Genomic DNA, 21,387 nt, shown 5'->3' with positions numbered 1-21,387 from the left:
AAGAAGATACCTATATAGGTTGTAAGCTACATGATTATTTTATTTACGTAAAACAGCATAATGAGAAATTTGGAATTATTAATTATGGCATTGTATTATCTTGATTACTAATTTTATAAGTACTAAAAATTTAAGTTTAAATTTCTGTGTTTTAAAATATTTAAAAAAGGGAAATTGTATACATAATTAAAATTTTGCTGAATTAATTTATATACCTTTTCTTCAATAATTGCTAATGCACCAGCAAGTACCCTATATGCCGAGGTTTTTCCACTAAATGGCAGTCCTACTATCATAAAACCATGCCTTACAATCATCATTTCATAAATTTGTTGTATTTTCTCTAAGAAGTACGATGTACACTGCAGATTTAATTTTGTACACGATTCTTCAATACATATATTCAATATTTCATAATCTGGTTGTGGTAGTACAATACCGGGAAATAAATCTGATACTAATCCCTGAAAATAAATAATAATTATAATTTTCATAACTTTTAAACTGTTTTATCATGTACAATTTTAACATTAAATTATTCTAATCTATGCATAATAACTATTTAAATATAGTTAAAATAGTTGAATCTTAAAGATTTAAAGAAAATCATACGTATATATAAGATGAATCATCTTAGGTAAAACACTAATTTTCTCGAAGACTATTAATATATTTATAGAGATTAGAGATATATTTATTTTTTTTATATAATTTCAAGTTGTTACAAAACAACATTTAAAATAAAACTATTTATTGTTATAATTTTTAAGTTTTTGCTCAGTCTTCGATAAAAGAATCATCCAATATATTATACCATATATTTTATTATAAAATAATCAATCTGCAGTCTGCACACTTAAACTACATTTTTTTTACTTTAAAGAGAGGAATATCGTGTCCAAGAAATTTTGGTAAGTTGACATCATTGATAGAACGTAAAATAAGTATATTTTCGTCTTCTTCTGGATACTTTAATTTTAAATTACCAGCTGCAGTTAAAACTGTTTTCACAGCTCTCATTCCTGCAATTAAAATTTATTTTAAAAATTTGATGAACTGTATTCTATTGATTTTACTAACCATAGTCATAATGATTCTGTGATGAAAGTTGTTCAGAGCACAGTTTATAAGTTGCCACTATTTTCACGGATAACGACCGAGCTAAATTAAATCCTTGAGAATATAAGACAATTTCAGATATAAGTGCATAATCTGGTACCATCATAGCTACTGGACGAAATAACGCCTTTATAAAATTATTTTATATAATTAAAAATAAGTCATCTAAAAATGAAAAAATTACCTACTGTAACCCAACCAATTTAAATAATTTGGTACCTACTTTTAGATTATCAGGCAATTCTGAACGTCCAGCATATCCAGGATTCATTGTAATAAATACAGCACAAGTTTTATCTAGTATTAACGAAGAACCTTCAAAATATATTCTAGATAGATCTGCTTGTATGCCACGTTGAATGGTTAATATTTGTTGAGCAACAACTGATAGAACTTCTAATTCAATACGATTGAATTCATCAAAACATGCCCAGGCACCACAAGACAACAAACCCTAAATGAAATAAAAATCATAAAATTTGTTCATCTTATTGAAAATTCCATTGTATTCTATATTTCTTCATCTTACTTTAAAAAACTTTCCTAAACCAATGTAATCCATGCTATCTGAACAATTAAATACGACACATTGTTTTGATACAGCTTTTGCTAAATCTTTAGTGGTCTCTGTTTTTCCAGTACCTGCCGGTCCTTCAGGAGCACCTCCCAAATTTAATTGTAAAGCACAAAATAAAGTACGATAACAACGATCAGTAAGTGGAGTAATTACTAATCTTGGAGAATTACCAAGATATTCGTAACCATATCTTAAAGAAGCGTTAATCATAAATGCATCCAAATTGTCTTCCTAAAATATTTACTATTATTTATAAATATATTTTGCTAAATTGATGCATTCTTACTATCCAATAATATCGTAGTTGACAAAGCCAATTAAAATCATTTGTCTTATGAACATCTTTTCTAGCCATATCTTCCACGACATCTTTTGCGTGAACATCCATTACAACTAAAGCTCCTTTAATAAAAATAAAATAAATGCTATATTCTCTTATTCATTTAATTTAAAATCCAACCTAAAGTTAAACGAGTTTGTACAGATAAAACGCCTCGAACTAATTTAACTATTTTGTCTATTTGATCATTGCACTTTATCAAATATCGAGGTAAACCTCGAGGATAGCGTAAAATAGCTTGTGTAACTTCAGATGTCCAATGTGTGCATGAAATAGCTAAGACAGCTTGTCCAGGCCACTGAATGACCCATTCTTGCCTTACAGTATTTTTATATGCAATTAATGCTTTTTCGATTACTTCACGTACAGTTAATTTCATAGATATTTCTAGATCTACGAGCCATTTTTCAACTTGACCTCTAGCTCTTGCAGTGTCCACAACCATTGATAAATGGACAATTTCTTCTTCACTAGATATCATGCTAATAACATCTTGATCAATGGTAAATTTTAACTTGGCAATTCCTTCGAAACATTTTTTTAAATGTGGTTGCACTCTTGTTGGATCTTTAGTTTCAGATAGGATTTCAAGAAGTTCATCATTAGATAAGAAAAAAAATCTTGGAAAGTATAATCGTTTCTTTTCTAAATAATCATTAAGACCTTTTTGAATCAACTCTAATAAGCTATTGCTTTTCTTTAATTTATCTAAAATTTTATCAATATTTATAGACAATAAAACTTTTTTTATTTTTTGTGCTTCTTTAATCATATCTCTCCAAACCTAAAAGAATATTTAAAAAATGTATAAAATATATTACTATCAAAAAAAATAAATACTTTATCAACGACATTAAATCTCCTGGATTCTTCAGGCATTTGAGTTTGTATGTCTGGTGAAGAAAATATAGGCTCTAAATACATCCAAGTAATTTGGACTTTAATCCAGTAATCTAATATATCATTTAAGAGATGTAATTTTGATTCCCAATTTCTAATTAAAAAGGAAATAAATAATAAAATAAAACATTTTGTTAAATAAATAGGTAACTCATCAATATTTATTAAAAAAAAAAAAGTTTACTTGATATTCTCTTCAAATGGTTTTATGAATGGTGAATTTTTCATGGTTGTAGTTTTTAGTATATGATCATCAAGCAGCAGTTGCACATCGTCTACACCGGATAATATATGAGTACCCGAATCTCTAAAAGTGTAAAATATCGTTAATAATATTTGTTGAATACAACCATAATCAAAAATAAATAAATTAACCGATGTGGCATTAGAGTAAAGTACAAGTCTTTCCATTCTTCTTCCATTGCATGCAATTTTTTTTCTAAAGCAGTTTCTTTGGATGCACCATCGCTGACTACTTCAAATTTTGGAACAAATTCATCCAAGTTATAATCCATAATTTTTGCTAATGTAAGATTTTGATTTGGATGCAAGGGAAACCCAATTATTTCAGATATTTTTTCCCAATGGCGATCTTTTAAACCTAGATTTCCCAATGTCAGAACTACTGCAATATGTTCTTTAAATGCTTCAACAGATTGTTTTACCTATTTTAAATGTATCTTTTGTATAGACTAGGAGTTGCAATCTTTTGAAAAATTAAGAAAATATTTTTAATTACCGCTATAGCAATTGCTAAAGGTGCAGGACAATCCACAAAAGTACGTTCTAATTTTACAATGTTACGGTAATACATGGTGACATCTTGTTCAATTTGTTCTGGATCATAAGTACATATTTTAGCATTCATCCATTTATCATAGTTCTCTAAAAACTCTGAGCAATTATCATAAAGTTTTTTATATGGAGCTAAAGCTTCTGCCACCTTAATTACAAAATTTCATTAGACAACTATTTACAAATGAACAAATAAGTAACTAAACTGTTTTCCGAAGAGGATATGAACTTTCTTTCCATCCAAAATGTTTTTCTTCTTCGTTAAACCCATCGATGGTACTTAAAGCACTACTTAACTTATTATCTAGACTATTTGCCTTGTCCAAGTATACAGATAACAGTTCTACGTTTCCAAATTGTTTAAACTCGGCAACTTGATTTTGATAATTTTCCAGTTCAATTTTAAATTTATAGATACGATTTAATAAGAAGTCTTGTAATTGTTTTGTTTTCTGTTCAATCATTTTTGTATTTTCCGCAAAAACAAAATTAATTAGTTCTACCCACTGAAAAGTCTTTCCATTTTGCTTTAATTCTACACCCGTCAATAGAGTATAATCTGATAAAAATAATTCATAAGATAGCACCACTTTAGCCCGTTCTTCCATCTCAGGAATTATATTATTTTTTACTTCCTTTATATATTTTTTTAAATTCACTAGCTCTCTAGTATTTTTGGGTGGTGTAAGAGCTACAGTTTGTAAAGTTGCATATTCTTCATTTAATCTAAAATAATGGAATCATATTTAACTCAAATATTACAAACAATATTTTGTATTATATTTAAAAAAAATAATAAATCCACAAATAATAATTATTTAAAAATAAATTATCATGATACTCAAAAAGGATTCTGAGCTAAAAGGAAACTACTAACCTCTAAGACAATAATAAAATGTCCAATTAATTACACTAAGTATTTGCAATTTTAAAACACACTTTCTGCCCAAAAGAGTATAGACAAAAATGTATGATATAAAAAACAAATACATTGCTTTATTTGCTCAGAATCATAAATTCATAAATATAAATAATAGATATTATTAAAATTACTTTTTTCCTATTGCTAAATAAGTGCTTGTCATTTGACTAACTATCATATTTTTCAATTTTTCTGCTTGCTTACATAAAGCCTTTATTGTATCATTACGATGTACTTCAAAGATTCCAACTTCTATTTCTGTACTTACATCGACTGGAATATCTAAAGAAATTGTATGATACTTAATAACATATTTCTTATACTCTTCAATTGTATGTTCAGTAGATAGAAATTTATCGATTTCGTATTGAGCTTGTCCATTAATTAAATAAAGATGTTCATCTAAATCGTGTACAACTAATTCTGGCAATACCCAATAATCATCCAAAACTAAAGTTAATTTTGTACGATGTTTATTTACAACATTCATATCTATATTAACCTATATTTTAATAAACATAATATGGTTAAAAGTGTACCTAAAATGTTTTTATATTTAAAATATACTTGTAAAATTTTGTTAGTATATGGATAATCCTTATATAATCTATGTTCAAGTCGTTCCAAATTCATAACCATATCCCTAATTTGTTCATAAATAGACATAATAAAATCACGAATTTTTCTGAAAGTGGGATAAAATTGTAACATCGAATTTCTGTATATTAGATCTGTTACAAATCCAGGGTTAGTCTAAATTAAAATTAATAAAATAGTTAACCATATATACATATAACTAAAATAAATGGTTCTATACTTTAGGGTTGCACATAACGTCAGTAAATTCTTCCATTATTTTGTAGACATACTCTTGATACTTTACTTTCATAATATACGCAACACAGTTAAAAAACGAAGTTTGCTTTTTAATATTATCTTTCTTAGGAATGAAACGGCTAAGTTTGGTCTAGAAAAAAAAATGTATGTAATATTCAGTATGAGTAGTTGATGTTACCTAGTTAATAAAAATTATTTAAATTATTAATATAAATTACTTTCACTAAGCGAATAATAACTAAAATCTAACATTTATTTTGTATTTACTATTTAATATTATGTATACAAATTTTTATTATTGTAAATTTTTAAAATCAAAATTTACAATAATAAAAATTAAATTAAATTTATGTGTAATAATATTAAAAAAGTGGGTCTATAAATAGTTTAAAAAGAATAAAATATTTTAAAAAATGTATTCATGTATATAAAATCAGGGCTGTATTTAGAAATTTGTCTCCCTAGGGCAACAAAAAAGAAATGCTCCTTTGTGATATAATGTAATTATTTATTACCTATACATGAAATATTTAGCCGCCCCCTCATAATCAGCTTCCCGGGGCAACAGCCCCCTGTTGCCCCCCCTAAATATGGCCCTATATAAAATGCTGACCTTAAGACAACTTAAGAGTTAATAGTTAGGTACTTGTTGGAATAGTTGTTGTACACTATCAAACCATTTAATCCTCATAAAAACACTGGCATCAGCAATACATTTCCGTACATGTTTCATATAATCAGGTAAAGTGTATTTCAAAATACCTCTGGCCGCCATTTCTGAATAATCAAATACTTGGGTTGGCCTGTTAATAATAAATATAAATTAATTTAAAATTATGTAAGTAACATTAAGTTAATACCTAAATTAAGTTGTTTTGAAAAAAATATGTTGATATTTCTACTTTAGTCTATAATTGTATATTATAAGTAGGGTTTGGATGTTTATGACTTTTGTATATTTTTTTTTTTTTAGTCGTACACATTACAAACCCAGTAAGAGATTTGTTTTGTATGACATAGAATCAGATACATTCATTTTTTTGCATATTTTTGCATATTTAGGCATTTTTATGAATAAATGCATATTTTGAAAAAAAAATTGTAAATAAATGCATATATCACCAAAAAAAAACTTAAATATAATATAAACATCAATATAAACATTATAAACCCATAGGTATACCTACCTATTGTATTGTATCGGTTTCACAACTAATAAAAACGAGAAAAACTTATACTTTATACTATTAACTTATCTTTATTACTTATTTATCTTCACTATAACTCTATGTTTACAAACGATGATCGTGATAGTGTGGTGATGTCGATAGGACATAATGACTTACATTATAAAATCTTTAGTTTAGTGTATGGTGTGCCACAGGCAGTATTATTGAATTATTTTAGTACAGGTACACATTTTATTTTCACTAAAAATGCCAAAAATTAAATGTTCCAATACTGCTCAACTACACAAATTTATTTGAGTAAAAACAAAATTATATTTAAGTATCTATATTTTTAATTTCAAAAATTTCATATTTGTATATAAGTTTAAAATTATAAAAATAATTGTAAATTAATTAAAAATACATTTTGGATTAGAAAAATAAACTAATATTAAAAAGATATATTTAATTTTTTTTAGGGCATATTTTTATATTTATTGTGCATATTTGCATTCATTTTAAGGTCATAAACATCCTAACCCTAATTATAAGTATATATTAATGTACCTATTGTATGCATTTAAAAATGTTTCATTACTCTTTTGATCTAACAACTAAATGAGACATTAAACGATTAAAAATTAGCAATTCTTCAATATTAATCGCTAATAAACAGCTATTATAAACAGTAAACACTATATTCTGTCCCATTATCCAATATCAAAAATTAAAAAAGATAAAAAATGACACCAACAAGTGACACATTCCTCAAAACTTAAATAAACAAGAAATTACTTTAACCAGAGCAAGAATTTGATAATGATTTTCAACACACACATTCTTAATTAGTAAAGATCCAACACCCATATAATACAATAAATGTCAAGAAGACTTAACAGTTCAACACATCATCCAAAACTACCCAGATTTTCAAAAAATTCCAAACAAGCTAATAAAGTAATAACCTTGGATATTGAAGCCTTTCTTTCTTTTCAATAACAAAAAAAATAATAACGATATTAAATCTTAAACCGATTAATAATATATTTTATACAGACATACTCAAAATTCTTGTGCCAAATTTTGATCATTTCAGCTATCAAAGGATTAGCTTGGTGCAAATTATCTCGAAGGAATGACGCAGCACGTCCCATTGACTTCTTCCATAACGCACTATCTTTTCGAAGTTCTTTTCGCAATGGAGTATCTAGTATCGGTAATTTATTATGTTTTGCGTACACATCATGTAATGAATATGCTACCACAGCTTCTTTCATTGCTTTCAAATAACATTCCTGTGTACAACCAATATTTTTGAAAAATTGTGTCCATTAAAAAAACTTTTTTTTGTTTTAGAAATGAGGAGAGAGAGAGGAGTAAAACTGTGAAACCAATGCAGTTTTATGAAATGGTTTAGTTTTATACATATTATTTCCTTTAAAAGAAATAATAGCCAATAGGTAATATTGCAATCATTAATTTAAAGGGTAGTTTCTAATAAAAAATTGGATCTAGTTGAACCATTGGGGAAAAAAGTAAAAAATTCAAATTAATTTTCAAAATTCTGAAAACTGGCAATATTTACTCAATTCCTTCTTTTAGAAAAAGCATTGTCATTATTTAGATGGAATTAAAAAAAAAAATTATCATATCAGATAATTTTCAAATATTGTAGGATATAGGCCCTTTTAAGAAATTTATAGAGATTTAAAATTTTAAAATGTATTTTATTTAGTATAATTCATATACTCATTAGTTTGTCTTACTAGAATTAAAAAATATATATATTAAGCCACATTTATTAATAATGAGCTTTTAAATGATATTTATAATTGAAAAATTCAAACGTATAGGTGTAATAACTAAATAATAACAATACATAAATAATTATGATTCAAAATGTATTTATCGTCAAAACTTAAAACATTCCGCCATTACTTAAATTGTAATTTTCTATATCTACACAGTTAAATTTACAAAATATTTAAAATAATTTTAAGCTTTTTATATTTTCTTAGTTTTTTCTTTGTTAAAAAATTTTAATTTTAATAAAAAATTTCTTATTACTTTTCTTTGTAAGAATCTTTTTACAGCCGTTTAGAAATATTATAAATGCATCAACATTTTTGTCAGTTAATGTTAAATGTTCTAATATTAACAAAGATGAATAACCAACAATTTTTATTCTCTAATCTTTACTATTTAAATAGGTACTCTTCAAAAAAATTAATTTTAGATAATGTCTAAACTGAAGGACTCTAATTCACTTAAAACTCTAATTTTTTCTTTCAAATTTTGTTCTTACAATCTTTAGGTTATGGTAATTTATTATGCATTTATTATGAAAATATTATGAGGCAGTGAGAACATATAAAAATTAAATTAAACTTCACGTATTTTAATTAATTTGATATATACAACAAATTATTTATATAAAAAAATATTAATATACTTTAATGTATAACTTAACTAACTTAAAAGAAATAAAAATATAAATTGAAACTTTTTAAACGTAATAAAACTTAGAAACAATTTTAGAAGCAAAATTCAGTAAAATATAGTTTCATAATCTTTTTCTTTGATCTCAGCACAAAGAAAATGAACCCATTTTTACATAATAGACACTGAAACCATCTATTGACAGAATTTGAGTATAACTCATCACAGTACACGCAATTTTCATAATTTTCATTAGTAGTGGTTTTTTACTATTATTTTGACGTCCCTACATTTTCCCAGGCAGATGTATAAGCCACTTTACCCCAATTAATTAACTTACTTACAGCCTTGGATTTGATTTTATTCAAATATCTAAATTCAAAAAGCTTTAATCATGCACCTAACAGCATACACTTTTTAATAAAAAAAAATTATTTAAAGCAAAGCATAAAATAGTTGAATATATCAATAAGAATAACAAATTATAACATTAATTAATAAATAATAACAGGCACATTATTTCAGGTTTCATCAATAAAATATAAATTAATTACAAAACAATCAATAGTTTGATTCAAAACTTTTATCACGCAATCTCAGACGATCAAGAAATCTATAAAAGTACCTATAAATCTAATAATAATATTATTATCAATTTTATACATTAAATAAATAAATATGTCCCCACTTTCCTCCATGGCACCATGACCCCTTATTTGAAACTTCACAATTGCCTCATTTTTATGTAATTTCTATTAATAATAATGTATTTTGATGAATATTTAGAACAATTTTAAGATATTTATTCCATGATTCTATTCACATACTAATGTATCTCCGTCGGCATTGATTAAAATGTTAATAAAATAATAACACGGACTAAGAAATATCTTATAATAACAATAGTCAATAATAGATATAACAATTAGTCTCCAAAAAAGGAGCGCCGGAATCGAATTTGAAGGTGCTAAAAGAATTGTAAAAACTTTTTACTTTTTTATATAATTACATTTTTTTTTGTAAATAAAAACAATGTGTAATAATAATACTAAAACATTCATCTACAGACTACAATAATTAATTGTTTAAAACAATAAAAATGTTATGTAAGCAGTAAGCTATATTTTTAAGCGCACCTTTTAAAAATATGCCCGGAGCGCCATAATATCTCGGGCCAGCACTGCATATCATAATATTACGCAGAAGGTAATATAAATAAATTATAGAATATTCTTTGAAATAGATGCACATTGTTTCTACTCAGGGTCGTACTTCTTGTGAATTTATTTCTTCATTGAATTCAAATTTAATACAATGACTAGGTAACTAGGTAGTAGGTACACTCGAAATTTACTAAATATAGTAGACTGGCTCACATTTTTATTTTTAAATGTACAATCAGTAAAATAAGTAAATAACAAATTAGCAAATATTAGCTAAAATAAAAAAACTGTTTTCAATACACTAATAATTCGATTAAATACATAAATGATAAATCTATTAAGTTCAATGTAACCTTACGTTAAGTATTTCATTTTGAAACTCCGGTAAAAATGGTGATTTTTGGTACTCGATTGACAGTCTACCAAGTATACCATTTACTATTCGTGGATCGATGGGAGCCAAATAATTAGCATCAGCTTCAGCGCCGTGAGTAATGAAAAAATAATATTTTAAAAATGTGTTCTCGTCCGATACTGCATTGTCTTTTAGATCTAAGTATTTAGAGTACTCGTCCACTAAATTTGTACGAAATACTTCACGACATTCACGGTCTTTTTTTGCTTCTTTCTAATAAATAAACAAAGTAACCTTTTCCTAATTTACTGTCAACTACAATAAAACAAGTTACGAATGAATTTAATAAATATGTTTGTTACCATTTTTCTAGATTTCTCAGTAAACCCGTGATGGACGTTTGTTTTTTTTGTTGATTTATTCAGAATTTTGACTGAATTTTTCGATAACGAAAAACAGTCTTTATCCATTAAGTGTTCTTTCTTAGACATAGTAAATTTTGTTAACTGAACGTTTAACTAAAATGATTAAATCTGTGGTTTGTAAATAGATACTATTATATTATATAGTAAATACTTTTTATGTAGATTAACATACAACATAGTTCCTAAATAATCAAAGTACGTAACTATCTGTAATTTAAGTAGAGAATAATATTCCAAATTGTATATTTTATAAGTTGTAACTATATTGTTTAATCGATAGGTATTATTATAATATATGAAACTGAAAGCGTAACTAATGGATACCTAGTACCTACATGGCTACATGCTAAACTTCTAAATATTTGAATTTATATTAACCCATCTCAACATCTCGTACAGAGTTAAAAGGTCAGTGGAAGAAGGTTTACGAGGTGATACGACCCTTTACCCATTGTTGGATTGTACCTATACTTTTTTATAATCTTCAGCACATTCCTAAATTAACTATACGAATTAATAAGTAAATTTAATGATTTATCATTATTCATTGTATACGAAAAATAGTTCTAAACGTAGACCGTTTATTACAGGGGGTAACCTTAATTTCGGGAGACGCAAATTTATGCAGCTAATTCGAAGCGAGCCACATTGTTAAAAGATATGTTTATAAAATAGTTAATATTTGTATTAAACTAAATACCAAGAGCCGCATGCGGTTCAGGAGCCTCGTTGTGGCCATCCCTGGTCTATTATTCGGCAGTTTACCAATTGCGCCTAAAATTACTTTTTTATATATCAATTGCACTCAAAACATTTTACAATACCTAAGGAAAATGTATTAGTTTAGTAATATATAACATAATATAAATAAATAAATAATTTTTTTCGCATTTTACAAGTTATTTTTTGATCGTCAATTAATTAAAATTAAATACCACGTATATACAACTAAAGTTCCCGATATTACTGTTATAAAATATATTATACCCTGTCACTTTAACCAGTTATCAATTGATCAATAAATTGTTTTAATTTTCAAGTATTTTAGTATGTGATGTTATACAAGCGCAATATTGGTATACTGACCCTAAACGAACATTTTGAGTAATTGGTCCATGCAACCATGCCCTATTGTTTATATCTAAGTGACTAAGTGTATTAACTACAAGCAATTTTCATGTTATTTATTTATTTTTTTAAGATTGCTATAAGGTATTTTATTATATTAATAATATAGTAGAATAAATTAATTTTTAATATAAATTATATGTACATAAAATATAATAATACGAATATACATTATAGTTTTATTTTTACACGAATAATGTTTTTGACAATAATTACAAAATAACAAAATATATTTGTAATTCGTTCAAATTTGAAATTAAAAATTATAATGTATGTACGTGAAGAAATTGTGCAGCACAATTTGTGCTTATTTTTTTTTAAATTTTTTGTTTCAGTATATGAATTATTGTTTATTCTGAGAAACTTAGTATTACATTTTTAAGTCTAACTATAAAAATTGCACATTTTATAAATTTTCAATTGTAAAATAATTTACCTACCTACATTATGTGGTCAACTCCAAACCAATACTAAAAATTAATGAATATTAGAAAATTTATTACAGAAGTTAACAAATTAAAATTTTATTTTTAGTGAATTTTTTTAGATGTTTCTCTAGTTTATTTTCAGTAGGTAGGCCATAAATCATAATACTAAGTATGGTTCACTCTTATTTTACAAACAAATTACATTATACTTGCTATCTTTTAAATTTTTACTAATTTTCTCGAGTGTATTAATAACCAATAAAAATAAAGTGATTGTTGTATGCAGACATTAGTTTGAATGTAAAGATTTTCAACGTGCCTGTCGATGATAGAAAAAGAACTATATACATAATACATACAGCGGTTAAAACATCATAAATCATAATATATTCTATTCTACTTTTAATAAAATAAACACATATAAAAAAATAATTGTTTTTTTTTTTTTAAGTTAAATCTTGGAGGTTTATCCTATACTATCCTTACCTATCCTTACACATAATGTTAAAACTTAAAAATATATATTCGTTTTACAATATTACATTTTTCGAATTATTTAATATTTTTAGACATTAAAACACTTTCAATGATTTTTAGTTTTTTTTTCTACAATATTATTTACTAGATCAAAATTCTTGAAAGTTGAAGATTTAATACAAGATCCCACAAAAGTTATTCTTATATCTGTATAGAATTATTAAAAATATATGGGCACACATTTTTTTATATGCATTTAAACTTTAAAGTAAGAATTTTGTCAAAATTTGTAAAAAATTACACAAAAATTAATTTAATTTTTGACGAAATCGATTTTGTTTTTTAAGTGTAACTCGTAAAAGAAAACCGTAGAAACTTGAAATTTTCACCAATTGAACCCTAAAGTGAACCTCCTCCCTGTATACGTGCCTAATAAAACAAAATTGTTTTATACTTCTATGAATAAAACTAAACGAAAAACGAACTCAATAATAGATTAAGTTTAGGACATTCTAATATTCTAATAATAATAATCATAATATTTATTCACAAGAAGAATAAAAAGAATAAATAAAAAAAAAATCTAGTCACTATCAGTACAATAGCACACTATCACTTCAAAACACGAATTAAGATATTCTGTGATATAACTAGATATCTTAGTTCATGCTTTAAATGGTCTTTTAACATAGTTCATCGCGTGGATATATTGTGGTATTATTATTTTAACTGTATTTTCTAAATTTCCTTATTAATTATTTTAAGGTGTATTAAAATATTTTTATTTGGATTTATAATAATTATATTGCATTTACTACTGAATATTTTATAATAAAAATTAAAATCATAAACATGGCTGTAGATATGGACTTGAAAAATGTAAGTAAAACCATTAGTTACTTTGTTATTACTTAATATGAACTAAGATGTCATACAGTGTGTGTGTTATTAAATAAATCATCTAATAGACCAACAATTAATAATAAGCGTTATTTTTATAGATAAAAAAGTTGTTTTGTAACATAGGTACCTATATGATCCAACATCCACAAAAACCAACATTTCTGTTAAAATAAATGCTAAGTTCCAATGTTTCTATCTATTGTTAAATAAATAGTATACAGAAAATTAGAATATTTTGTTATATTTATTCATTAAAATTATTTGGTTTTTGTGAATTTTTTTATTATGTAATTACCTTTAAGAAATGTTAGTTTAAATATTATATGTATTCTGTTAAATTTATATCAACTAAAACATTTAATATTTATGAATGATGATCATATATAAGTAGATTATCATAATTATTTTTAGAATATTGTCATTACATTATCGCATGATTTAATACTTAGGATAAAATTCTAATCACTATTATACAATGGCATACAGCCAGTGTTGTAGTGGAGGGTATACACCGTGTTGCCGTATTTTTATTTATTTATTTATTTAATTTAATTTCATATACATATGAATATACCTTCTGATCATTACGAATAAATACTGTATACCTTCTGGCTATGGTCGTATACTCTAAAATTATATATATACACCAAAACACCTAATGACGAATGGTTATAACTTATATAGTATACCCTCTGCTTATATATATAATATATAAGTAATCTAACACTATTCCCTTTTAGATTTGTTAAAAAAATCATGTTAATTTTAATGTAGTGTCTTATAGATCTGAAACACGATCTTCTTTATTGATTTGCTGACGGTATCTATTGGCTTTCAATTTCTTCATTAATATTTTAAATTTATAATTTACTTATTTATATTATAAATATATATTATATATCTTGACATAACAATACATTTTAAAATTAAAATAAATTATGCTTATTGCAATCATGAATTAATCAAATTAACAATTTTATTAAAATCAATATTTCCAATTCTAATTCATAAGATTAAATAGAAACATGTATAATACACAATAGTTTTGTTAAATACACTGATTAATATTACACAACTATGATTACATTATTGTACTAAAGCACAGTTAATTATTGTAAATTATACGATTGTTTCAGGCATTCAAAGAGCTTCATGAAAAATTATTATATGCATCTCAAAAAATAAAATTGGCTGATTTGCAAATTGATACACTTCGTCGTACAAAGCAACATAATATTCTTACTAAGCAAGAACTAGAGGTATTGAAATTTATAAATATGTAACATTCATATTGTATTTATATTATTTATACTCGTGTATAAGAATAGGATTGTTCTTTTAACAATTCACATTCATTATATTAATATGTATAAACGTTTTTAATTTTTGTTTTTTTTTTAAATTATTTAATTAGTAGTCCATTAAAAACTATTTTTTTAATTTTTAAGTTTTTTACCTATTTCATATTTGATTGACAACTAAATTTCCACTTTCATTTTCCTAATAAAAAATGGAAATATTTATGTATATAAATTTAAATTTTGAACAAGTAGTTCATTAGTTATAAATGTGCAGAATGGTGGGCCATTATTTTGAGATTTTCCAGTACTTTACCCTAATTATCTAAGCTTAAAATACTTACCTATTTATAAGTAATTGCCTAATTATTATTATAATTAGGGCCGACTTTAATTATGACCAATGTGTGCAAAGCCACTGTGCACCAAAATAATTCTTGCACTGGGCGCTGAAAGAGTTGAAAAGCCAGTCCTGACCAGTGGCATAACTTGATAATATAAGGGGCCCATGTGAACATTTCCGGACCGGGGTCCTTACCTAATAATAAAAATGAAAAACAGTCATATCTTATTATAACTTTAAAAATATTGTTTTCTCACATATCATATTAATATAATTATTAGTTGAATTTATTTTTTTTTATAAAATTAAACATAAAAATAATTAACTCTTTTTGTTTTTACAGCAGCAGTCATTAACAATTTTGTTTATATCCAATTCATTATTATCAGATAGAGTAATACAAAAATTCTATAGATAGATAGTTTATTATGTCTTATTAGTTATTACTGTAAGACACATAATATTGTCACGAGTCATGACTTTCACACTACACACAGAGACGTATTTAGGGGGAGCTGCCCCAGGTGGTTAATTTTGATTTTGTAGAGCATTTTTATATAATATGGTACCTAGGATTTTCTTACTTGGGGCACAAAATTCCTAAATACGTCCCCTGATTACAGAGTATACACACCAACACAATTATGTATAATAAATAATAATAAAAGAAGTTTCAATTATAGACTATACCCTATATCCGCATTCTGGTACTTGTACTGTATTATCTGTATTACCAGTGGCGCCCAATATATATTTTTCAGGTGTAGCAAAAAATAATTCTACCCACCCACCCACCCCCTTATAAACTCAAAAGTCAAAATAATATTATTTTATACATTTTATCATATTATTTTAATTGATAATATTAATAAATATTATGGTACCAACCAATATAATCTGTGTTTTGTCAGAATAAGGTGTATTAATTTTTAAAGAGATATACCAATATACATTAATATACATTCATACCAATATGAAACAGGCATTATATTTTTTAAATTCATTAAAACCTTCAAAATAAAAATTTATTTTCGAGTATTATGTAAATCTATGATAGTATACAGTATAGGTGGTTTACTATTTATTTCAAACGGTTTACGAAATATAAAGCATGAACAAAATACAATAACATTATCATTATTTTATAAAAATAATTAATAATGAACATATTTCAAGTTAATTATTTTATGTTATCATTCCCATTACCTAGTACCCACCCTCCCCTTATTTTCAAGGTGTAGCGACTGCTACACCTAGTAATAGGGTTGGGCGCCACTGTATTACAATACATTTAACTGGTTTCTCACATAGGTACTCGTAATTTGAATTATTCTCTAAATTCAAAAGAGTAAAGATATAATTATTTCTTTTTTTAAAACAAATAATAAATATATGTAAATTACAGATTATAGTAGGAATATTGTACAAGAGATTTTTAATCTAGGGGCCCCTCAAAATCGGGGCCACTGTGAATTGCACACCCAACACTCCCGATAATTGTGGCACTGGTCCTGACTCTTGATTATAATTTATAAAACTTTTTTGTATTAAAATTTTCAAAATTATTTTCCATAATTTTCAATAGTTATTAAAATACTAAGCATTTGCTATCAAAAAGATTCTTAAGATGTTTTTCTTATTCTATGTTTATAGAAAATACCAAAAGATGTGAAGACATATGAAGCTTTAGGTCGTGCATTTGTTTTAACACCAAGAGATGATGTATTTAAAAACTTAGATAAGGTTAACAGTGATACAGAACAAAAAATTACTGTCTTAGAAGTAAGTATATTTTACAATATAAAAATTAAATATAAAATACTTATTGATTTAATTTATTGTAGAATACTAAACAATATTTGGAAGGAAATTTGAAAGAAAGTGAGAACAATTTGCGTGAAATGGTGCAACGCAAAAGGGATGTTGGCGGCGACAAGGAAAATCAACCAGGCAGTTCTAAAGACTAAAATAATTTAAATTTGGCTTTTTTTTTAGTTATAATTTATTAACTTAACTCTTCAGTTGATATTTTTTGTTTTATAACACATCACTTAAATTTTTAACAATACATTTGTTTACTTACCTGGCTACCAAAAAAAATAACTAATTTACATTACTTAAAATAAAATCATTATAACACAATTTTTTAAAAAAAATAACGGGAAGTTACTCTGTTGACTTATAGATCACTATAATTTAGATTTATTAAACATTTTAATTTAAATTCAATGGCTGTCTGCTTTTATTTATGATATTTCATACTCATTTATATTGTTATTTATAGTTTTTCTATTATTAATACAGTTGATTGAACTTATACTTTTTTTCTATAAGCATAACATACCTATATTAAAAAATTATTTATTTTAATATTATATATTTATGTCATGGATTATCGTTATTAACTGTCCATACAGTTCCAGTATAGTAGAACGACGTAAATAAGTTCATAGAATTATAGTATAAATGTTAAATACCTTAAAATAAGTAATATACCTTTTAACATATATATTATTGAAAATTTCACAGAGTATAGAAAATATTAAAATCTGCTAGGTAACATAATACATATATATATATATAATTATGATTTATGGATATCATCAGTGATGTAAAGAATACTTTGACTCAAATACTTCATAACATTATATATCACTACTTATATAATGCTGAAGTTTCAAATCTCTTGGAATAATATTTTTAGAATACAACATAAAATTAAAAAAATTGTGCTTGGGCATTTTTTGATATTTTTAACTCGTGAAGAATCTTAAAATACATTTTTAGGCTCTATAAGTATAAAAGAATATTTATTACTTTAAAGCGAAAAAAAAAAATCTTAAGTTTAAATGAGTTGATGAAATGCAAATAAAATATGAAATTACAAAATAATATTTTTGCATTCGTACAACTTAGTATTATTTATTAATCGGAGGATCAATTAATGGCTAGATAGAATCTCGATTTTCGATTACGGTTTTGTCCGGATTACACCAATCACAGGGAGAATACAAATTTCAAATTTAATTTTTGAATACGTGCCAGCTAGTCCCGCTCGACCATGTTTCTGTGTTCCACCGTATTTTCAAATTTTACAGTTTTACAATTTACACCGTTCCGCGACGACGCGACGGCTCATCGATTTTAAAACCACCCCGCTGCCACCGCACCACCAATTAACCGACGGCCGACGCCATATTGACTGACTACAGAATCGATGTTCCATAAAAATATACGATTGTAGATTACCGCCTCGTCGAGTTGTACGAATACACCGTACAACATAATGTATATTTACGGTAGAGTGCATAGACCATTGCAGCTATCGAATAACCGGATATATCGATAGTTTGAAGACGATTTTCGAGTCGCCGCGCCAATCCCGACTTCCGATATTTCCGCAGAGGCGCAGAGTGCAGACCCCGCACCATAGAATAGTGAATACTGGATACTGAATAATGAATATCTTAATAGTTAATACTGAATAATCATTAGTCATACCACTCATACCTAATATACTTCATACGTACGACTCTTAAGTCCGTTGTTACGTTTTATTCTCGTCACCGTTTCCGGTTGCTAACTCTACTATACCTCTTTAGTATAGACCGACCACGCAATGGCCAACCCGAAAGTATTTTTCGACATGACCGTCGACGGACAACCGGCCGGCAGGATCGTCATCGAAGTAAGTTTGTCCGCACTGGTATATGACAACAATACAACATTAACAAATATAGTTATATTATTAATGGACGGGCAAAGTATTTACTATTTAGACATTGCGTCTATACATTTTGAGCAACATTTTTAAAAAAAAAACCAAATAGTTTTAGGAATAATTGTGTTACCTGTGATTTAAAAATATTTTTTAGGAGTAGGTGTGGATGCACCGCTTGAAATTTATGATCTATAGATTAGTTCAACATTTCATTTTGATTTGACGTTGCAACGGAAATCTTCAACGATTCTATGTTGTGAGAGAGAGGGAGAGGGAAATAATAACAAATTTTAATCATTATTAAAAAAAAAAATATTTGTTCATTTTTTTTTTAGTTATAGCTATTTATTCTGCAACTTAGCACATGTTTTAAGGTTAATTCAATATTAACGTGTAACTGGTCCTTCTCATGCTCTTTACACACTATAATAATAGTGTACTATCATAATCGCATTCTATTGTAGCCTGCCATTTGTATTAATTACCTTGCGAGTTATGAGGCACATATCACATGTGTACAAGCACTACATCAAGACAAAAATAAAAAAACCACCTACCTCCTTTTTTCCAGTTCTTTAGTGAATCGTCTCACTGGTTTTCAGAGTTTTGTACTCATTTGGAAGGCCCTACCACAGAATAGATTGAATGATTATGTATTCTATGGCCCTACAATTACATTAATTCTGAGGAGTGTTTAGAAATATCTAATTTAAAATATTACAAAGTATAACTTATGCATGTGGACAATATGACATAAATTTAATATTTTCAGTTGAAATATTATATTGGTTAAGAAACATTAGATATTTTTTTTTCAAACACCTATATGACGAGATAACTAATCTACTTTTTGTTTTTAAAATTGATGCCTGATGAGTGAATTTATTTTATTACGTCTAACAGTGCAGTGCTTGATAACAGAAGCGATCTAGTGGTTATACTTCCTATTTTGTTTTTGTTATTAATTTATTATTGTTATTTCCATTTAAAAAAAAAAAAAAATTGCCATTTCCTGACTGATTTACTACAAATGTACATTCATTTTCTTTATTTGTTATTATGAATTGTAATGATAAATAAGCTTTAAATTAAATATCGTAATCTAGCTTTTATTAAATTAATTTTTTTACTATAGTTACGGAAAGATGTTGTGCCAAAAACTGCTGAGAATTTCCGTGCCTTGTGCACTGGTGAAAAAGGTTATGGTTATAAAGGTAGTGTTTTCCACCGTGTCATCCCCAACTTTATGTGCCAAGGTGGTGACTTTACCAATCATAATGGCACTGGAGGCAAATCCATTTACGGTGCTAAGTTTGGTGATGAAAACTTTACCCTTAAACATACTGGACCCGGTATGAATTTATATTGATTATTTTATTATAAGTAAATGAGCTAATTTATCATTGTTTTTATAGGTATTTTATCAATGGCTAATGCTGGTCCAAATACTAATGGTAGTCAGTTTTTCATCACTACAGTAAAGACTACATGGTTAGATGGTAAACATGTTGTTTTTGGATCTGTTACCGAGGGTATGGATGTTGTAAAAAAATTGGAGAGTTATGGAACTGATACAGGAGAGACCAAAAAGAAAGTCGTTGTAGCTAACAGTGGAGAACTTTAAGCATTTTTTACACATATTCTGTTACTAACATTTTCGTTCAAAAATATGCTAAATTTTATGTTAACTTTATTCATTAAATGAAACATTCCATCTTTTATTACATAATTAATTTTCTCATATTTTCTTCTTCTTGTTTTTTTTTTTTTTTTTAATTTGATGTATCAATAACTTGAATTGTTTAGAAAATTATAACAAGCTGATTATAATTTTTAGATGAAGAAAAAAAAAACATAAACAGTTATTAACTAGTTTTCTTCTACATTTTTTTCATCTAGTGTTACAACAGTGGTTAAAAAAAATAATAAATAGCAATTAAAATAACTGATGTTAAATTATTTTATCTTTCAATTAAATAAACTATACAATTAATCCCATTAAATATTAGAATACATGTATCTAAATGAGTGTTCGCCTAACACTTGAA

General features: G+C 26.1%; 3 protein-coding genes across 6 annotated transcripts in view; 2 read left to right on the top strand and 1 right to left on the bottom strand.

Annotated features, from left to right (window-relative positions):
* LOC132921286 (dynein axonemal heavy chain 7) overlaps nucleotides 1–11,448 on the bottom strand; it is a 33,733-nt gene extending 22,285 nt beyond the window's left edge. Inside the window, exons 1-19 of one of the 4 annotated variants that reach the window (XR_009660853.1) lie at nucleotides 10,979–11,448; nucleotides 10,620–10,889; nucleotides 7,722–7,954; nucleotides 6,137–6,293; nucleotides 5,471–5,620; nucleotides 5,221–5,406; nucleotides 4,785–5,155; nucleotides 3,938–4,457; nucleotides 3,676–3,879; nucleotides 3,312–3,601; nucleotides 3,121–3,243; nucleotides 2,877–3,030; nucleotides 2,157–2,820; nucleotides 1,983–2,098; nucleotides 1,649–1,927; nucleotides 1,343–1,573; nucleotides 1,081–1,246; nucleotides 877–1,022; nucleotides 216–464 (exon numbers count right to left, since the gene is read on the bottom strand). Coding sequence is in view for 3 of the 4 variants with exons in the window: in XM_060984226.1 (XP_060840209.1) it covers nucleotides 216–464; nucleotides 877–1,022; nucleotides 1,081–1,246; nucleotides 1,343–1,573; nucleotides 1,649–1,927; nucleotides 1,983–2,098; nucleotides 2,157–2,820; nucleotides 2,877–3,030; nucleotides 3,121–3,243; nucleotides 3,312–3,601; nucleotides 3,676–3,879; nucleotides 3,938–4,457; nucleotides 4,785–5,155; nucleotides 5,221–5,406; nucleotides 5,471–5,620; nucleotides 6,137–6,293; nucleotides 7,722–7,954; nucleotides 10,620–10,889; nucleotides 10,979–11,107 (4,638 nt within the window). In the remaining variant the exon portion in view is untranslated. Of the gene's footprint in view, nucleotides 1–215; nucleotides 465–876; nucleotides 1,023–1,080; nucleotides 1,247–1,342; nucleotides 1,574–1,648; nucleotides 1,928–1,982; nucleotides 2,099–2,156; nucleotides 2,821–2,876; nucleotides 3,031–3,120; nucleotides 3,244–3,311; nucleotides 3,602–3,675; nucleotides 3,880–3,937; nucleotides 4,458–4,784; nucleotides 5,156–5,220; nucleotides 5,407–5,470; nucleotides 5,621–6,136; nucleotides 6,294–7,721; nucleotides 7,955–9,438; nucleotides 9,608–10,619; nucleotides 10,890–10,978 lie in introns of those variants that run through there. The other 3 variants (XM_060984226.1, XM_060984225.1, XM_060984227.1) reach the window with 3 other exon arrangements.
* Nucleotides 11,449–13,740: 2,292 nt separating this feature from the next.
* On the top strand, nucleotides 13,741–17,847 carry LOC132922639 (prefoldin subunit 1-like). The gene is made up of 4 exons (XM_060986258.1): nucleotides 13,741–13,953; nucleotides 15,114–15,236; nucleotides 17,272–17,400; nucleotides 17,463–17,847. Exons 1-4 carry the CDS (start codon nucleotides 13,927–13,929, stop codon nucleotides 17,583–17,585), a joined length of 402 nt encoding a protein of 133 aa, XP_060842241.1. The 5' UTR covers nucleotides 13,741–13,926; the 3' UTR covers nucleotides 17,586–17,847.
* A 1,181-nt stretch (nucleotides 17,848–19,028) lies between these two features.
* Nucleotides 19,029–21,082, top strand: LOC132922638 (peptidyl-prolyl cis-trans isomerase-like). The gene is made up of 3 exons (XM_060986256.1): nucleotides 19,029–19,306; nucleotides 20,475–20,691; nucleotides 20,755–21,082. Exons 1-3 carry the CDS (start codon nucleotides 19,238–19,240, stop codon nucleotides 20,961–20,963), a joined length of 495 nt encoding a protein of 164 aa, XP_060842239.1. The 5' UTR covers nucleotides 19,029–19,237; the 3' UTR covers nucleotides 20,964–21,082.
* The last annotated feature ends 305 nt before the right edge of the window (nucleotides 21,083–21,387 follow it).

Source organism: Rhopalosiphum padi, chromosome 2 (assembly GCF_020882245.1).
Source record: "Rhopalosiphum padi isolate XX-2018 chromosome 2, ASM2088224v1, whole genome shotgun sequence".
In the NCBI taxonomy this organism is placed as follows: Eukaryota; Metazoa; Arthropoda; class Insecta; order Hemiptera; family Aphididae; genus Rhopalosiphum; species Rhopalosiphum padi.
The sequence above is the reverse complement of the archived record's forward strand: the minus strand, read 5'-3'. Positions and strand labels throughout refer to the sequence as shown.

Bases quoted from the DNA above. Each gene is read 5' to 3' on its own strand.
- LOC132922639 (XM_060986258.1), top strand. From the start codon at position 13,927: ATGGCTGTAGATATGGACTTGAAAAAT. The intron at 15,237-17,271 runs GTATTGAAATTT...CTATGTTTATAG, and splicing joins TTACTAAGCAAGAACTAGAG to AAAATACCAAAAGATGTGAA. The intron at 17,401-17,462 runs GTAAGTATATTT...AATTTATTGTAG, and splicing joins AAAAAATTACTGTCTTAGAA to AATACTAAACAATATTTGGA.
- LOC132922638 (XM_060986256.1), top strand. From the start codon at position 19,238: ATGGCCAACCCGAAAGTATTTTTCGACATGACCGTCGACGGACAACCG. The intron at 19,307-20,474 runs GTAAGTTTGTCC...TTTTTACTATAG, and splicing joins CCGGCAGGATCGTCATCGAA to TTACGGAAAGATGTTGTGCC. The intron at 20,692-20,754 runs GTATGAATTTAT...TTGTTTTTATAG, and splicing joins CCTTAAACATACTGGACCCG to GTATTTTATCAATGGCTAAT.